General features: G+C 38.3%; 1 protein-coding gene across 6 annotated transcripts in view; it reads left to right on the top strand.

The window, feature by feature from the left end:
• LOC113410794 (protein lifeguard 3-like) overlaps positions 1–13914 on the top strand; it is a 56660-nt gene extending 42746 nt beyond the window's left edge. For 3 of the 6 annotated variants that reach the window (XM_087950367.1, XM_087950365.1, XM_087950366.1), the window contains 10 exons: positions 3040–3104; positions 4378–4442; positions 5155–5208; positions 7635–7685; positions 7874–7913; positions 8565–8602; positions 10398–10485; positions 11282–11377; positions 12458–12511; positions 13348–13914. In XM_087950367.1, the coding sequence (XP_087806493.1) occupies positions 3040–3104; positions 4378–4442; positions 5155–5208; positions 7635–7685; positions 7874–7913; positions 8565–8602; positions 10398–10485; positions 11282–11377; positions 12458–12511; positions 13348–13494 (698 nt within the window). In that variant the 3' untranslated portion in view covers positions 13495–13914. Of the gene's footprint in view, positions 1–3036; positions 3105–4377; positions 4443–5154; positions 5209–7634; positions 7686–7873; positions 7914–8564; positions 8603–10397; positions 10486–11281; positions 11378–12457; positions 12512–13347 lie in introns of all 6 variants that reach the window. The other 3 variants (XM_026665528.2, XM_026665527.2, XM_087950364.1) reach the window with 1 other exon arrangement.
• The last annotated feature ends 2489 nt before the right edge of the window (positions 13915–16403 follow it).

Genomic DNA, 16403 nt, shown 5'->3' with positions numbered 1-16403 from the left:
ATAATCAGAGTTGGAAGGGACCTTGTAGGTCATCTGGTCCAACCCCCCGCCCAAGCGGGAAACCCTACACCATTTCTGACAAATGGCAGTCCAATCTCTTCTTGAAAGTCTCAACTAATGGCACTCCCACAACTTCCAAGGGCAACTTCTGTTCCATTAGTTGATTGTTCTCACTGTCAGAAAGTTTCTCCTTATTTCCAGGTTAAATCTCTCCTTGTTCAGTTTCCATCCATTATTCCTTGTCTGGCCTACAGGCGCTTTAGAAAATAGCTTCACCCTTTCCTCCCTGTGGCAGCCCCTCAAATATTGGAAGACTGCTATCATGTCTCCCCTGGTCCTTCTCTTTACTAGACTAGCCAAGTCCAGTTCCTGCAACCGTTCGTTGTATGTTTTAACCTCCAGTCCCCTAATCATCCTGGTTGCTCTTCTCTGTACTTTTTCTAGAGTCTCAACATCTTTTTTATAATGTGGTGACCAAAACTGGATGCAGTACTCTAGGTGTTGTCTTACTAAGGTTTTATAGAGTGGTATTAGTACTTCCCTTGATCTTGACTGTATCCCTCTGTTAATACAACTTAGGATTGCATTAGCTTTTTTGGCGGCGGCTGCACACTGCTGGCTCATATTTAGCTGGTTGTCCACTAAGATTCCAAGATCCCTTTCACAGTTACTGCTATTGAGCCTGGTTTCACCCAGTCTATATGTGTACTTTTGTACTAAGTGTAGGACTTTACTTTTCTCTATATTGAATTTCATTTTATTATATATGGCCCAGTGTTCTAGTCTGTCAAGATCCATCTGGATCTTGAGCCTATCTTCTTGGGTGTTAGCTATTCCTGCCAGCTTAAGTATCATCTGCAAATTTGATAAGTTCCCCTTCTATTCCCTCATCTAAGTCGTTAATGAAGATATTGAAGAGTCCTGGGCCTAAGACGGAACCTTGTGGCACCCCACTGCTTACTTCCCTCCATGTAGACTTAGAGCCATTAAGGACTACTTGTTGAGTACGGTTTGCCAGCCAGTTGCGAGTCCATCTAGTGGTGGTGCTATCTATTCCACTTTTTTCTAGCTTACTAAGAAGTAGGTTGTGGTCTACTTTGTCGAATGCCTTGCTGAAATCTAAATATATTATGTCCACAGTATTTTGCTGGTCTACTAATTTAGTTACTGTGTTGAAGAATGAAATAAGATTGGTTTGGCATGATCTGTTTTTAACAAACCCGTGCTGACTGCTAGTTATTACTTTACTTGTTTCTAGACGTTGGCAGATCGGTTTTTTTATTATCTTTTCCAGTATCTTCCCGGGTATTGATGTTAGGCTGATTGGTCTGTAGTTTCCTGGGTCTGTTTTTTTTTCCTTTTTTGAAGATGGGAACCACATCAGCTCTTTTCCAGTCCTCTGGTAGTTCCCCAGTGCTCCAGGATTTTTGAAAGATATGGTGCTGTGGTTCTGAGATGACCTCTGCCAGCTCCTTTAAAACTCTGGGATGTAATCCATCAGGCCCCGGTGATTTGTTTTCATCAAGATCAGACAGGTGTTCTCTTACTATTTTTTTTTTTTTTTGCTTATTTTAACTTTTATTTCTGATCTGTCTTTTTTTAATCTCAGCTTATTGATTTTTCTCCTTGCCTTTGCAAAGCAGAGACTGAACTCCAGCATTGAGGAAATGGGTTTGGTTAGGTGGATTGGAATGACTTACATCAATCTAAATATGACTACACACAGATTAGTACATTCTTATCAACTTTTAATTACCCAGGTACAGTTTCAGTCAGACTGGTTAAAACCTAGTGCTTACTACAGTATTCAATGTATTCTGACTGGTTTTAGCACTTTCTAAACATGAAACCATGAAGTAATAGTAATAAATATCAGTTTATTATTAGTAGAATCCAGAGTGTTAATGTAAAATTAAATATGATACAATATGAGTTTATATTTAAAAGATTTTATATACAGGCAATCCCTGATTTACCACCATGACCATTTGAAGTTACAACAGACCCCTCCCAAACCAACTTATAACTTGGGTCTGAGGTTCTGATGGCGGTCCACCACCATCACCACATGACCATCTTTTGAGTGCTGATCAATTGGCCTACATTTTCAGGCATTTATAGGTGTCATGGTCACATGACTTCATTTTACAACATTTTTGCCAAAAACTGGCCCCATAGCAATAGCAATAGAACTTAGACTTACTGCCCTCTCTAAACAGTTTACAGAGTCAGCATATTGCCCCCAACAATCTGGATCCTCATTTTACCAACCATGGAAGGAAGAAAGGCTGAGTCAACCTTGAGCCTAGTGAGATTTGAATGGCCAAATTGCAGGCAGCTAGCAGGCAGCAGAAGTAGCCTGCAGTATACTGCACTCTAACCACTGCGGCACCATGGCTCATAGCGAACAATGTCCATTTGCTGCCCAAAAAAAATATGTTGAAAAATCAGGTCACTTTATGACTGTCACGGCTTAGAACCGACATAGGCAGGCTCCGTTATGGTTATAAGTTGAGGACCACCTGTAAAGATTTTATCTTCTTTTGTGAAGAAAGAAAGAAAAAAGTTTAGGTTAAAATACCAGAAGTGTTTCCTTAGAACCAAAGGAATGATATATACTGAATATAAATATACTGACTCTCAAGACAAAGATCTTGAAATAGAAATGCCTTTGAAAAGGGACTTTGTGCAATAAATGTGCACAGTGTAAAGATAATTTATAAGGAAGAATATTCTGCAGCTGCAAGCAATAACTTGGCGCTAACTAATCTTGTGATCCATGTGAAAGCATGAGGCAAATTAATCTGTCATGGACGTCAAGGCAGGGTGAAGCCGTGTCATTTGAATTATTACAAGCCTTTTATAGAAATGATTTGGTATACCTATCTATCGCTTTGTGGATATGGCATGCCAGTTTTGAAAGTGCCCTATCACTTTAGGAGAGAAGAGCTTGCTGGCCTGTTCTTCTTTTTTGTCTGAAGAATGGCACCAATATGCAAGGCCATGAAATCTTGTCTTTCTATGTCATTGATTCAGGAGGCGACAGTGATTTCCATGTGGCCGATTGGGATGATAAGAAAGTCAGGCACACTTTTATCCGCAAGGTAAGCTGAAGGCACCCGCCGTGCACTGATCTTGTTGAAAATTGCTTTCTTGAATGCTGCTTTTGAAAAGAAAAAAAAACTCTGGGTTCACATTACGGCAATATACAGACTTGTCCAGGGAAGATCAGTGTTTCAAATAGTCTTTGATAACAAGACCAAGTTATCCTGCCTTGCACTGGAAGATGAAAAACCGTGATCAGCAGGAGGGATCTGTACCCGAAAGGTTTGGGAATTCCTATCAGGAAGTGCAACAGGGTTATTAATAAGAAACACTAATGTACCAGTGTGCATTTGGGATTTTTTTTTTCCTTTTGCTTTTGGATAACTCGCTTTCCCAAGTGCTTGCTCCAAAACCTGGAATTTCAAGAAGCAGCAGCAACAGATTAGATTGATAGATCTTTATAGAAGTGACTTCTTATTATAGGGGGAAAAAACTGTGATTTTATGTTAATGTTAATGCTCTATTCCAGGGGTCTCCAACCTTGGCAACTTTAAGAATTGAGGACTTCAATTCCCAGAATTCCTCAGCCAGCAAAGTGGAGTTGAAGCTCAGCAAAGCTGAGTTGTGGGAGTTGAAGTCCACAAGTCTTAAAAGTTGCCAAGGTTGGAGACCCCGCTCTATTCTACTGCAACAGAGAGAGTCGGAAGTTAATGCTTCTTTTTCTTTTCCTAATACTTTTCTCTCCCCCTTTCCTTCCCGCTTCACTGCTCTTTTATTTATTTTTGTATTTTACAATAACTTTATAACCTAATAAAAATGTTTGATGCAAAAACAATAACAAAAAGAAGCGGCAGCCTATCCCCTCTAAAATATCATGGGAGACAAAAATCTATTTGAAACTACATCCCTAGCTTTTCGTTTGGGTGAGCATGATAGGTGATAGCCATTTTAGATTTGCATCCCTCTCAGACAGGGGTAGTCAATCTGCCATTCTCCACATGTTCAGGCCTACAACTCAAACAATCCCATGCTGTTGTCATAGGACTGATAGGAGCTGAATTCCAAAGGACACCAGGTCATCTTTCCAGGATAAGAGACAAGGATAAGAAAACTATGGTTTGCAGCCAAAGAATTTGAAGCCAATAATATCTGTTAGGTTATATAAAAAGGGAGTGGTTGCAGCAAGCCAAATTCTCTTTCTCTATGCTGTTAATATAACATTGCGCATAGTTCTAAGGAAGTCCTTCAATTATAGAGGTATAATTGAAAGGCTGTTTGGCTAGTTGAAGCAATCCATTCTTACACAGATGCCCTTTATCTGTTGATTCCCAGGTTTATGGCATTATCTCCGTGCAGTTGCTTGTGACAGTAGGCATCATTGCAATCTTCACCTTTGTGTAAGTATTTCTGAGATCAGTTCTGCTATTCTCTGGATGTGAAAATCGGCCAACTATGCTTCCACATCCTGCTACAATCCAGGATTGAATGGAGGATGTTTAGTGAGATAGAAACACTGGATATATGTGCATTTATGTGTAGGGAGGGGACAAGTAGATAGTTGTAGGACCACCACTGATGTTTGTGCAAAAAGTTTTTCACCTCCAGAATATCAAGTTACGTCAGGTGGCAGCTGTGATTTCCCAGTACTTTGTTCTTCTTTTTGTTGTCCAGACCCACGGAACAGTAACTGGGGGGGGGGGACTCCTTCTGCTGTCATTCTCATCGCTTGGCATCCCCCTCCCATGCCATGGCATCTTTGTGCAATGCATAACTTGCATACCTGCTTGTGGTGCACTTGGCCAAGTTGTGTCTGTATTCAGCACTTACTAAAATATATTTTGTGAATAAATGCGCTTCTGGCTGAATTTTGACTAGTGTCAGTTTGTTTTTGTAATTTTTATGATACATGGGAAACTGTTAGGTTTGGTTTTGGGGTTTGTTTGTTTTTTAGCATGGGAGAAAGAGATTGGAAAATGAAGGAACAACCAGATATTCTTAGAAAACCGTGGTGTCCCAATGGAGAGGGGAACAAAATATTCTTTGTTAAAATCATATCTGATGTAACCACTGGTAACGTATTTTCTATATAATTTTTTTCAATCTCCACAGTGAACCTGTGTCAGGTTTTGTGAGGCGTAATGTTGCTGTGTACTACGCATCCTAGTAAGTACCATTTTTTTCTTCTGTATGCTTAGAGGATTCGTTTTATGCTTCTTAACTTTATAGCAGAATTGGGGAACCTGTGGCTCTCTAAAAGTTTTGCAATCCCAACTCCCAGCATTTATGCCCATTGGCTATTCTGGAAAAAAAAAAACTATGATAAACTTGCAGCTGAGCAACATTTAGTCGGCTTGAGCTTTATACAATTTACCTGAACATTGGCTTAAGTTATATTTATGTGAGTTCATTCCCTTTCTACAGAGCATTACTACGGTGATACATCCAGCTGCCAAGGCTCTTGATAGATATGAATGGATGTGTTCTATCATATACATCTCATGGGAAGCTGGTTACCTCATGCTGGAAATCTTTGCTATACTGTATAATTTTATACTTTCAAGGCAATCTTGACTCCTGGTGACTACTTGAACAAGTCCATGAAATTGCCTTGGCAACATTTTTCATAAGTAGCTTGCTATATTGCATTCTTCCCCGGGCTGAGAGTGATGGCTCAAAGTCACTCCACTGGCTTTTTCCTGAGACAGAATAGAATTGACAGTGTCCCAGCTTCTAGCCCAGTGTCTTTAATCACTACACTCAGGCACTGAGATTTGGTAGGATAAAGTTAACAATGAATTTATCCTATGAGAAGGACATTATGTTAGAGATGATTCTTTATGCCAGGGGTCCCCAAACTTGGCAACTTTAAGACTTGTGGACTTCAACTCCCAGCATACCTGGCTGGAGAATTCTGGGAGTTGAAGTCCACAAGTCTTAAAGTTGCCAAGTTTGAGGACCTCTGCTTTATGCAGATGTATGAGACTTTTTCTATCAAAGACAAATACGCCGCACACAAAAAAAGGGTTTCGGGAGCTTTATATAATCATAAACCATGTTGCAAATTTTAAATTGTATTTTACACATATAAAAAATTAAATTTGTGTAGTCCTAGAGCTATTAGTATTAGTATCTTCTGAAACGTTGGCTGTTTAGGTTAACAGATAAGAATAGCTGTCCTCATGAAGGGTTAGGGTTAACCAAGAAAACATCCGTTGCTTTGACCTTAGAGGCAAAGAAGAATTAATCCTGCTGCTTCTATCAGTTGATGCGGCTAAAAGATTTTCTGAGCTTTTCACGGTAATTGTAAAAGCACTTTTTTTCCTTCTTAAAAACCTTTCTTGATATCTGGGAAGAGCTGGTGAAAATCGGATGAAACTAAACATGAGACTCTGTCATGATCCTCAGGCTGGATGAAGAAACACAATACAGAATAACAGAGTTGGAAGGAACCTTGGAACTCTGCCCACGCAGGAGACCCTGACAAATTACTAGCCAATCTCTTCTTAAAAAACCCCCAACCCACAACTTCTGGAGGCAGGCCCTTCCACTGATGGTTCTTGCTGTCCAATTTCTCCTTAGTTCTAGTTGGATCTTCCTTTGATAAGTTTCCATCCGTTACTTTTTGTTCTGCCCTCAGGTGCTTTGAAGAATAGGTAGTCCTCCCCGCCCCCTCATATCCTGGACATAAATTGTTTCAACTTCTACCCTCAAAATGATGTTATAGGGCCTTGCACCACCAGAACAACTAGACATAAGGACAGTTTTTCCCCCAATGCCATCGCTCTGCTAAACAACTAATTCCCACAATACTGTTAAACTATTTACTAAGACTGTATTACTATTATTATTCTCATCCTTCCTATTACCTATTTCCTTTTCTACTTATGGCTATAACTTTGTTGCTTGTGTCTTTACAATTTATATTGTTTTATTTAGTTTCCTAGTATGATTTATGTTGATTGCTTATTTAGTATCCTATGACTATCACTAAGTGTTGTATCTTATGATTCATGATGAATGTATTTATGATGATTATGATCATGATTTATCCCTTGTATCTTTTATGTACACTGAGAGCTTAGGCACTGAAGACAAATTCCTTGTGTGTCTAATCACACTTGGCCAATAAAGAATTCTATTCTATTCTATTCTATTCTATTCTATTCTATTCTATTCTATTCTATTCTATTCTATTCTATTCTATTCTATTTATGACAACTTCTTAAATATTGGAAGATTGCTATCATATTGTCCCTAGTCCTTCTCTTTGACAGACTAGACATACTCAGTTCCTGCAGCTGTTCACTTGACTCTGTGCTGTAGCCAGTCACCTACAAGTGATGGGATAAAGATAACATAAAAATATTTGCAGTGAGATCTGACACTGCTGAGACATGCAGGATGCAAAGAAAAGCACATAGCACTTCTTGATGTTGAAGATGCAAAGCAAAGTGCTCTCAAGTCCCCTGACAATACCACGATGTAGAAGATTTGCAAAATGATTATAGCCTGTGTGTTTTTGCAGTAGAGTGCCAAGCTCTTGCCAAGGATGTATTGAAAATAATATAATGCTTGTTTCATTTTCCCAGTGCTGTATTCGTGGTCACTTACCTGGTGCTGGTGTGCTGTGAGGGCCCACGGTGAGTTAATGCTAGATATATTGGCATTTTGATTTGAATGGGAATCAATTCACTTCACTTGATTTATGTTCATTGATCAATACTTTTTGATATAAATGGACATCTAACAGCAGAAATTGTAACATGTCTTGTGTCCCCTCGAAATAACCCTATTGCTGAACTGATCTGGTTTTGTTGATTTCTTGCAGGAGACGTTTTCCATGGAACCTCATCCTTCTGTCTATCTTTGTAAGTGAATGATTTTGTTATGAATTGTGGCTGAAATTACATGAATTTCCTTTTGGTAGGATGGTTGGACTTTAAAAATGCATCATTACTAAGTCATTGTTTTGCCCTCTTTTTGAAATATTGCACTGTGCTTTTCTGTTTCCCACGTATCCTTTCAAAAGTGCAAATAAGATCAAATTGAGAGGTTCAAAGTTGAAATCAAGGACTAGTATTAGGGCACAGATCCAGTCATGGCTTGAAAGTAGAATGAGATGGATATATAGGGTGATGTGTTTTTGACATTGAAATGGGCAGCAGTGAAACTGAGTACTATGGAATAAACTGTTGGCTTGTGGCAAAAAAGAATCAGAGGTTGCTAATGATAATACAATAAAAACAAACAAAAATCCATAAATTGAAATGCACCCTGAAAAATAATAGCCATCAGTCAAGAATTGCTTCAGGGTAGTAGTCAGCATAGATATCCAGTGCCATCTTGGATAAAGAGAAGATTTCCTGCATGTACAGACAAAGGGAGACATTGAGCCTGCCATTTGAAATCTGAAATTTATAAATCAAACACACTCGATAGTAGAAGGCAAGATTATTGGTGTATATGTGTGCACATTTGCATGGGGACCAGCTGGTCATCTTCTTTTTCTTCTTTCTTAGACACTAGCGATGGGATTCATGACAGGCACCATTGCTAGGTAAAGTATAATAGTAGTCTATGTCTATTCTGCTTCTATCTGCTCAATTAAGCTTGGTTTCTGCCTAAATATTTTGAGCGTGTACTTCATGGAAGGCTGTCCAATACTTCTGTGAAGAAAACAAACCTCAGTTCTGGGTACCTGTTTAAGCAACATCTTTGTTATAATTTTATTCAACACTTAGCCATTCAGTTTTTAGAAAGTAACTTTATTAAATAAATGCTTAAGGGAGAATTGTAGATAAAATGATGCCACCTTTTGATATATATAGGGAAGCCCCATTTCCACAACAGCTCTTTCCTCATTTGTACCTCTCGGTGGACTAGGAGATGATACACATGCTGTTACTACTACTGTGTTCATTTCCATTTTATCCAAAACATTTAAAGACCATATGGGTCTGTCTTCAGATCTATCAGCCTTGAAAACAAGTGGAGAAATCACTCTCTTGATCTGAGATGCTGCAAATCCTGAAGCTTCAAAGCAAGCTTCTTTCTTCTCTTTAGAGAAGGTGACCAGCCTAGTGTTTGCAGGTTCAAGTCTTCCATTGAAATTGACTAAATCTTGTTGATGTCATCTTGTTCCCTCTCCTGGGAAGTGCTGAGGGGAGATGCCCCATCCTCTTTAAAGGGTTAATGAGGGTGACTGAACCAGGAGAGCCTGGGATGAATGGAGTGAGGCAAGAGCTCCCTCCATCTCAGAGAACTACAGCACTTTCAACTAAAAACTGGCTGCAGAGATGCTCTGCTTGCATAGCAACTACACATAAGTAAACTCTAGATTCTGCTAGGCTGCTGAAGAGGTAATGTGTAAGATCACAGAAGTGTGTATTGATCCAGGAGTGATGGAAACACTTTATGGAGAAGTGCCTTGATCACTGTTGAAGCTCGGCGTATCATACTGAAGTCATCTTCAGAGAAACTCTGGATAAGAGGTTCTATGGCACAAAAATAGGGATGTGTTTATATATTGAGCCATCCACCCGCTGATGACTCAAGCTAGCTAGTAATGTTAAAAGCAACAAAGTGCTAAATAATCACAATCCAGGGAGGAAAAAGAAAATTGAAAAAAAGAACGTGTGTACATCTCTAGCGTTGAGGTCAAAATTCATTTCACAATTCATGTAACATTCTGGGCCTATTGGTGGAGGAAGAGCCAGGCCTTCAGGGGCTTTCTAATCACCAGCTGGGTTGGCCCATCCAGATCTCAGGGGGGAGACTGTTCGGCAGGACGGAGAAGGCATACTTCCTAGGTCCTATGAGATGGTACTGTTTAAGAAAGGGGATTGGGAGCATGCCATCTAACACAGAGCATCTAATATTGTTAGGCAGAGACAATCGGTGATAGATCCTTATCCTTAAGACCTGGTTCTGTGTGAGATTTTGTAAATAACAACCAGCACCTTGATTTTCAACTGCAATTCACGGAGAATGGTATTTTGTGAGCCTACCTTAGCATTCTGGATTTGTGTAGCTTTCAAGTGGTCTTCAAGGGCAGCTCCACATAGTGTATTGCAGTAATCCAAGCAAGAGATCACTAAGGAATTCTACCAAAGAAACTCTGTTCGCAAATTGAATTGCATATTTCATGTTCTACCACCCATATTTAATTAGGGATTCTGATATAGGTAAAAGAATTTCAGGTACCCCAAATTGTGCATAAATTTGAACAAACCACTGTGGCCAAAGTGCTGTTTTATTACTGTATAGTTCCTTCCATATCTAACTAACTAAGAAAACAGAACCACTGAAATTATCACGTGATGAAATTATTCTATTTAACTCTTTCTTTGCAGCATGTACTCTACCAAGGCTGTTCTAATTTCTCTGCTCATTACAGCGATTGTGTCCATAATTGTTACCATCTTCTGTTTCCAGACAAAGGTGAGAAGTGTCTTTCTCTGAAGCAATGTCAGCATTGTTTGATGATACATAGATTGGATTCCTCCAGTGTTGACACCAAACGTTTCTTGCGTCTTTTTGATAAAGTTGAAAATCTGTGCTTTAGATGGGCTGTTTTGTTTCAGGCTCAAAAATGGTCATTTGGATCTTAAAATTTGGCTTGATTCAACATCAGAACCTTTCTGCCTGAGGCAAGAAAGCTCAAAATGGTTCAGATTTGTGAAAGCTCAAAATGGCTCAGATTCAAGGATTTCTTACATTTCTGTAAAAGGACTATGCATAAAAGGCAGCTGTCTTTTAATTCACAATATACACTAAATATAACTATCAAGGAATAGTTCTTTCACCATTAGGAAGGGCATACGGTCAGTCACAGCATTGTAGAAATAACACTTTCCAATAGATTTTCTCAGTGTTCATCACAATCATAATCATCTCAATTTGAAATAATATTTAGCAAGCATAGTAAAATGTGTATGAAGTACTTATGTTTTTTTTTTAATATTTCCCATTCCTTACATAGTTTTAGTGTTTCTTTGAAAATTGTTGGTTGCATAACACATATGAGAACCAAAACTTACAAATCTTCTTCCTACACACTTTGCATTTTGAATAACATTTCAGTATGGTGTTAGTCTATGCATATGCTTGGGCACTTTTTACATAAGGGGGTGGTGAAGCTAAGGAATTTCCTACAAAGGATGCTAATTCTCTGTACACAAAAGGTGACCTGCTATATGCCAGCTTCTCCCAAACCGTGTCTTGTTTTCATTGGCAGGTGGATTTCACATCCTGCACTGGTTTGTTCTGTGTGCTGGGCATCGTTGTCATGGTGACTGGAATTATCACAGCCATAGTCCTGTCCTTCAAATACGTAAGAAATTATTGGTAGAAATTTGATGGGCTTGGGGACCAATGGTCCTTTTAGATGTGTGACTCTGAATAATTTTACTGCATTTGGAAGGGTATTCCTGTCCTAGAACCTCTCCTAGAACCAGGATACTATAGTAGTTAACATGTTGCTTCTGAACTGGGATTCAGTTTCCAAGTTCATCTTCTCCTGTTTTCAACAGCCCAGTCCAACCATTATGATCCCCCACAGTATGGAAATCAAAACAACACAGCCTTATGACAGTTTATAAAAAGTAATGAGTAAACAGAAGCATGCGCTGTTCCCCACAGCAAGGAGAAGCAGAGATGGTTAAATTGACTATTTTATCCAAAGAGAATATATTTAGTTTTGCTTCTATTTGGAAATTGCTTCCGGACTTTACACTTGCAAAATGGGGGAAAATGAAACTTTGATTTTGTTTCTGCTGATTAGATAGGTTTGTTGCTACAGAAATGGCTAGTATATATTGTTGTGTAAAAGTGGAAAGTTGAGGTTGTAATGTTATCTTTTACTCTGCTAAAGAGAGTTGGGAGTAGGTGCTTTTTTCTTTTCTTTTTCCTCTTTACATCATATTTTCTCCTTTTTTCTTTTTCTCTCCCCCTCAGTTTTCTACGGTTTTAAAATTTCTCTTTGTATTTTATACTTTGGTAAACTAATAAAAATGAATCATAAAAAAACAACAGTCTTTGTATCTACTGCTCTGAGAGACCACATAGTAAGAGAGAACATGGAGACAGGATCTATTGTTGAGTAATTAATAGCCCTAAAGCAAGGGTCTTCAAACTTGGCAAGTTTAAGACTTGTGGACTTCAATTCCCAGAATTGCTGAGCTAACATGACAGGAAGAGGAATTCTGGGAATTGAAGTCCACAAGTCTTAAAGCTGTCAAGTTTGAAGATTCCTGCCCTAAACTTTTGTCTCTTAAAATGAATGATGAGTTGATAATGGTTTCCTTCTTCTATTATTTGTGCTGTAGTCTGGAAAAATCTGTTGTTAGAGTTAATTAAATTCAAACCAATAAAATAGATGTAGACCACCTTCATTTTTTTCTTCTTTTTGCAGGTTCCTTGGCTCCATATGCTCTATGCATCTATTGGTGCAATCGCCTTCACTCTGGTTAGTAGGAAGTTGCCTTCTGTAGACTTAGTTATCCATCCTCTGTCACACAAATCTAAAATTAAGCAAAATATGTGCAAAACTAGAATTATAATTACAATCATAATGCTGTCCTCTCTTGAAGGTATATTTTTACTTGGGTCCATGGGTGCATCAGTAGAGAAATGAGATTGCTTTTATAAAGTTTATAGGTTATCTCTGTAAAGATTCTGTCTTTACCTATAATTAGAGGGGGTGCTATATAATATCTAGAAAAGGAGACGGATTTTGAACTATGGAATGAATATGTTGTGATTACAAATAGAACTGGAATAATTTTCCCTTATTGCATCTACTCTGCTGTGTACATTAAATCCAAGTGCTAGAATAGTAAATCGTGGGTTTATTTTTACATGATTCTATTTTTGGCTTCAGAATTATACTATTCCCAAGTGTCTTTTGAAAATACTTTTTACCCAGTTGTAACTTTCCTGTTGTCTTTGAAAGGATTCGTACTTGTTTTGTTTCAATTATATTTTTGTTTGTTTATTTTTGAGCATTTTGTAAAAACTTGCATTTGAAATTTGGAGGAGTCGTGGGGGGAGGGGGTGGAAGGGAAATGGCTCTTCTTTAAAATCGAATGGAAGTAAATAAGGAGAGAGAGAAGAACTTTTGAAAACTCTTGAGTAGATTTAGGCATCTGCTCACTGCATCGTGCATCCTTTCTGATTGTGACTTACAGATATTGGAATGCATTTCCTTCTTTTGTGATGTAGCTCTTGGCAAGGAGAATGGTTTTTATTGTTGAATAATTTCTTGTCCCTTCTAACTAACTGCTACTTTGTGGCTTTTTACAGTTTCTTGCCTATGATACTCAACTGGTCTTGGGCAACAGGAAGCACACTATCAGCCCTGAAGAGTACGTCTATGGCGCCCTCAAGATCTACACAGACATTGTTTATATCTTCACCTTCCTCTTGCAGATTGTGGGCAGCAGAGATTAGATGGATGAAACTATTTAAGACTTTGACAATCTTCCCCAGAGATCAGGAAGCAACACCTTTCTGGCTCTAATGTACTGTTATGTGCTAGCCTCCAGCCAATGTATAAATGGCAAGAAAGGATTCAGAGTGGACCCGGAAACATAATAAGGAACCATATATTTGTATTCAGTGAGATATGGATTTTAATCTTTTCATTTTGCTTCTGCATTTCCACATGTGGCATATCCTTCTTTAACTTGTGCCTGGGAATAATGAATGTAGTATGTATTACCACTCTGATATGATGTATTGCAGTCTTTTAACTTACCCATTTATTTGTATTATTGTCAGCCTTTAAGGTGCAGACGATTCTTCTAATTAAAAAAATCTATTGTTACAAGACTCTATTACATAAGTGCAAATAAAATATATATTTTTGAATTAAGCTTTCATGTATTTATGTAAGGAGAGGTTATATTGCTTACCTGCTCAACTAAGAATGTGGTCCTCTAGCAATCCTTTGAATGATCTGAAGGAGAAGTTAATTTGCTTTGCCGTCGAAGGAGCAATTTACTGTGTGATTGGAAACCGGAGACTATTGAAGTCCTTATTCACAGTTTCATTTGCATTCAAGACAAAATTGAGTATATAGCCACTCCTTTGTCAGTGTATATGGCAACATTAAGAACTGAGGGAATTGGAACAAGAAGACATAGCCCAATGTCTTTTAGGCAGATTTAAATATTTGCTCAGGCATAGTCCTGATTACCTATGATTTTAGCTTTGTTTAGCGTTGAGCATAATTCTTAAACTATGGCTCCTTTTTTACTGGAAAAAGATGTTTTAGCCAGTTTTTTCTTTTTCTTTCTTCTTGCTTTTTCTTCCTTCCTTCCTCTTTTTCTTTTTCTTCCTTCCTTCCTCTTTCTTTCTTTTTCTTTTTTCTTCCTCATTGTTTGATATGATAATTGCTATCAACTTTCAGAATCACCTGGCCGGGTTCTCAGTCTACTTGTCTCACCTTGATTAGCAAAGTGGATTGTAACCAAAAGAAACCAGGAAGTGAGAAAAGAGTATCATCATGCCAATGAGGTGGGCTATTCAGGGGATGGTTCCAATACTCCTTCAAAACCTGGAACGAACATTAGTAACTGGATTTTGAGAGACACACGTGAAATGATTCTCACTGGGATGCATGTCATAATCATGAATGTGTGGTATGTCATTTTGTTAAACTATAGGACAACTTGCAAGTTTCCACTAAATGCTAAGATTAGTAGAAGACACAGTATTTTTGTTGCTATTAGTTTTTTGGCTACATCAAGGGGTTTCCTGACCAGCAAATTACTGCATCAAGTTTTGACTTTTTGCCTTTAAATAAATCTTTGACAACATAGAGAGATACAATAAATGTGGAATAAAAAGCAAGGGCAATGGAGAACAAAAACCATTTAATTTCATAATTGTTTCAGTTTGTAGACTGATTAGAGGATTTAAGCACATGCAATATAATTTTTTTAACTTGACAATTTACCATCAGGTATGTTAAATCTGTATTAAACCCATTTTGCTAAACAACACAGTTACTTTTTTATCCTTTCCACTTGATCCCTACTAACTTGGCTTTTAAGATGTTTAAACTGGAATTTGGAAGGTTGAGATTTAGACTACTTCATAACCATGAGCTCACTGAGGTGCCCAGTCGTTCTGCCTTGACCAAAAAGCTTCCGATCTGAAGAAAACCCTACCAATACAATACGAAGAAGCTGGGGCCTAGCTAATTCCTTCCTTTACAGTATAGATGTAGCAATGTCTTTAGTCAAACTTTGATCACAAAATAATTGTTTCAGGCTAACAAGGAACAAGAGTAACAGGAAACCCCATCTATACTTGTGGTAAAATTATAAATAGTAAGAAATTAGGGATACGTGATGATAGATAATATGAACGAAAAGTTTTCGGAAAGTACAAAACTGCCAGAAGAAATCGCTAGCTTAACCGCAGACGTAAATAATTAGTATAACACGAAAGTAACTATAACTCCCAAGAATACATAGCATAACTATCAGAAGGGGCTTCAGAGTGAGGAATAGAAACATTTGAGCTGTAGAATAGCTGCCAGAGGAAATCACTAGGAAGCAAAGCATATGAATATATAATTAATTATAAGGCATATGTGATGTAGCAGGCATAGGGAGTGTCTTAGGAAACGTGGGAGGCGGACCAAAGAGTATAACCTCATAGTACCTCAGCCAATGGGGAATGAGGGGGGGATGGGCAGCCAGTGTAGGGAATGTATAAAGATGTTGATTTTAGATTATGAACTTCAAGCTATGACAGCTTCTCTCCACTTATTGCAATAAACGAAACAGACTTCACTGTGACTTGGCTGGTTATTGGCCAGGCAAATTTGCCATTGGTTGTGAAGGAAAGTAGCCGAGAGCACATAACATTGAGGTACTCCATCATTCAAGGCTTAAGACATCAAATGGCTGTAATCAAAAGACGGTATAAGCATATAGGTAGTTCACAGTTGAAATATTGAGATTTTGGTGTTCAATGAGCTTGCTTTTTACCTTGCCAACATTTAATGGCCAAACTAGGGAATATCAGCGCTTTGCAGGAACAACCACAAATCACACATACAGGCAAGCCAATCGCAAATAGGCGTATAACAATTCTGATTAAGATATACCAAGTCGAACTAAGATCTAGATTGCAATGAATGATCTGAAAGAAGAAAACTGAGCCGAGCAAACGCCAACATCCCAGTGCTGACAGTTGTTGCAATAGTTCTGAGTTGCTTGCACTGTCTTTTGGTTTGAGCCATTTGGAATCTTAAGTCTAAATATCTCAAGAATTCTTAATATCTCGGGCTCAAGACTGCACAGAATCTGGGGTCCAGGCTTAAAAACCAGAAACCATCTTTGCTG

This window comes from Notechis scutatus, chromosome 1 (genome assembly GCF_049901735.1).
Source record: "Notechis scutatus isolate UNSWTSFEM ecotype Mainland chromosome 1, rNotScu1.2, whole genome shotgun sequence".
Classification (NCBI taxonomy): domain Eukaryota; kingdom Metazoa; phylum Chordata; class Lepidosauria; order Squamata; family Elapidae; genus Notechis; species Notechis scutatus.
The sequence above is the reverse complement of the archived record's forward strand: the minus strand, read 5'-3'. Positions and strand labels throughout refer to the sequence as shown.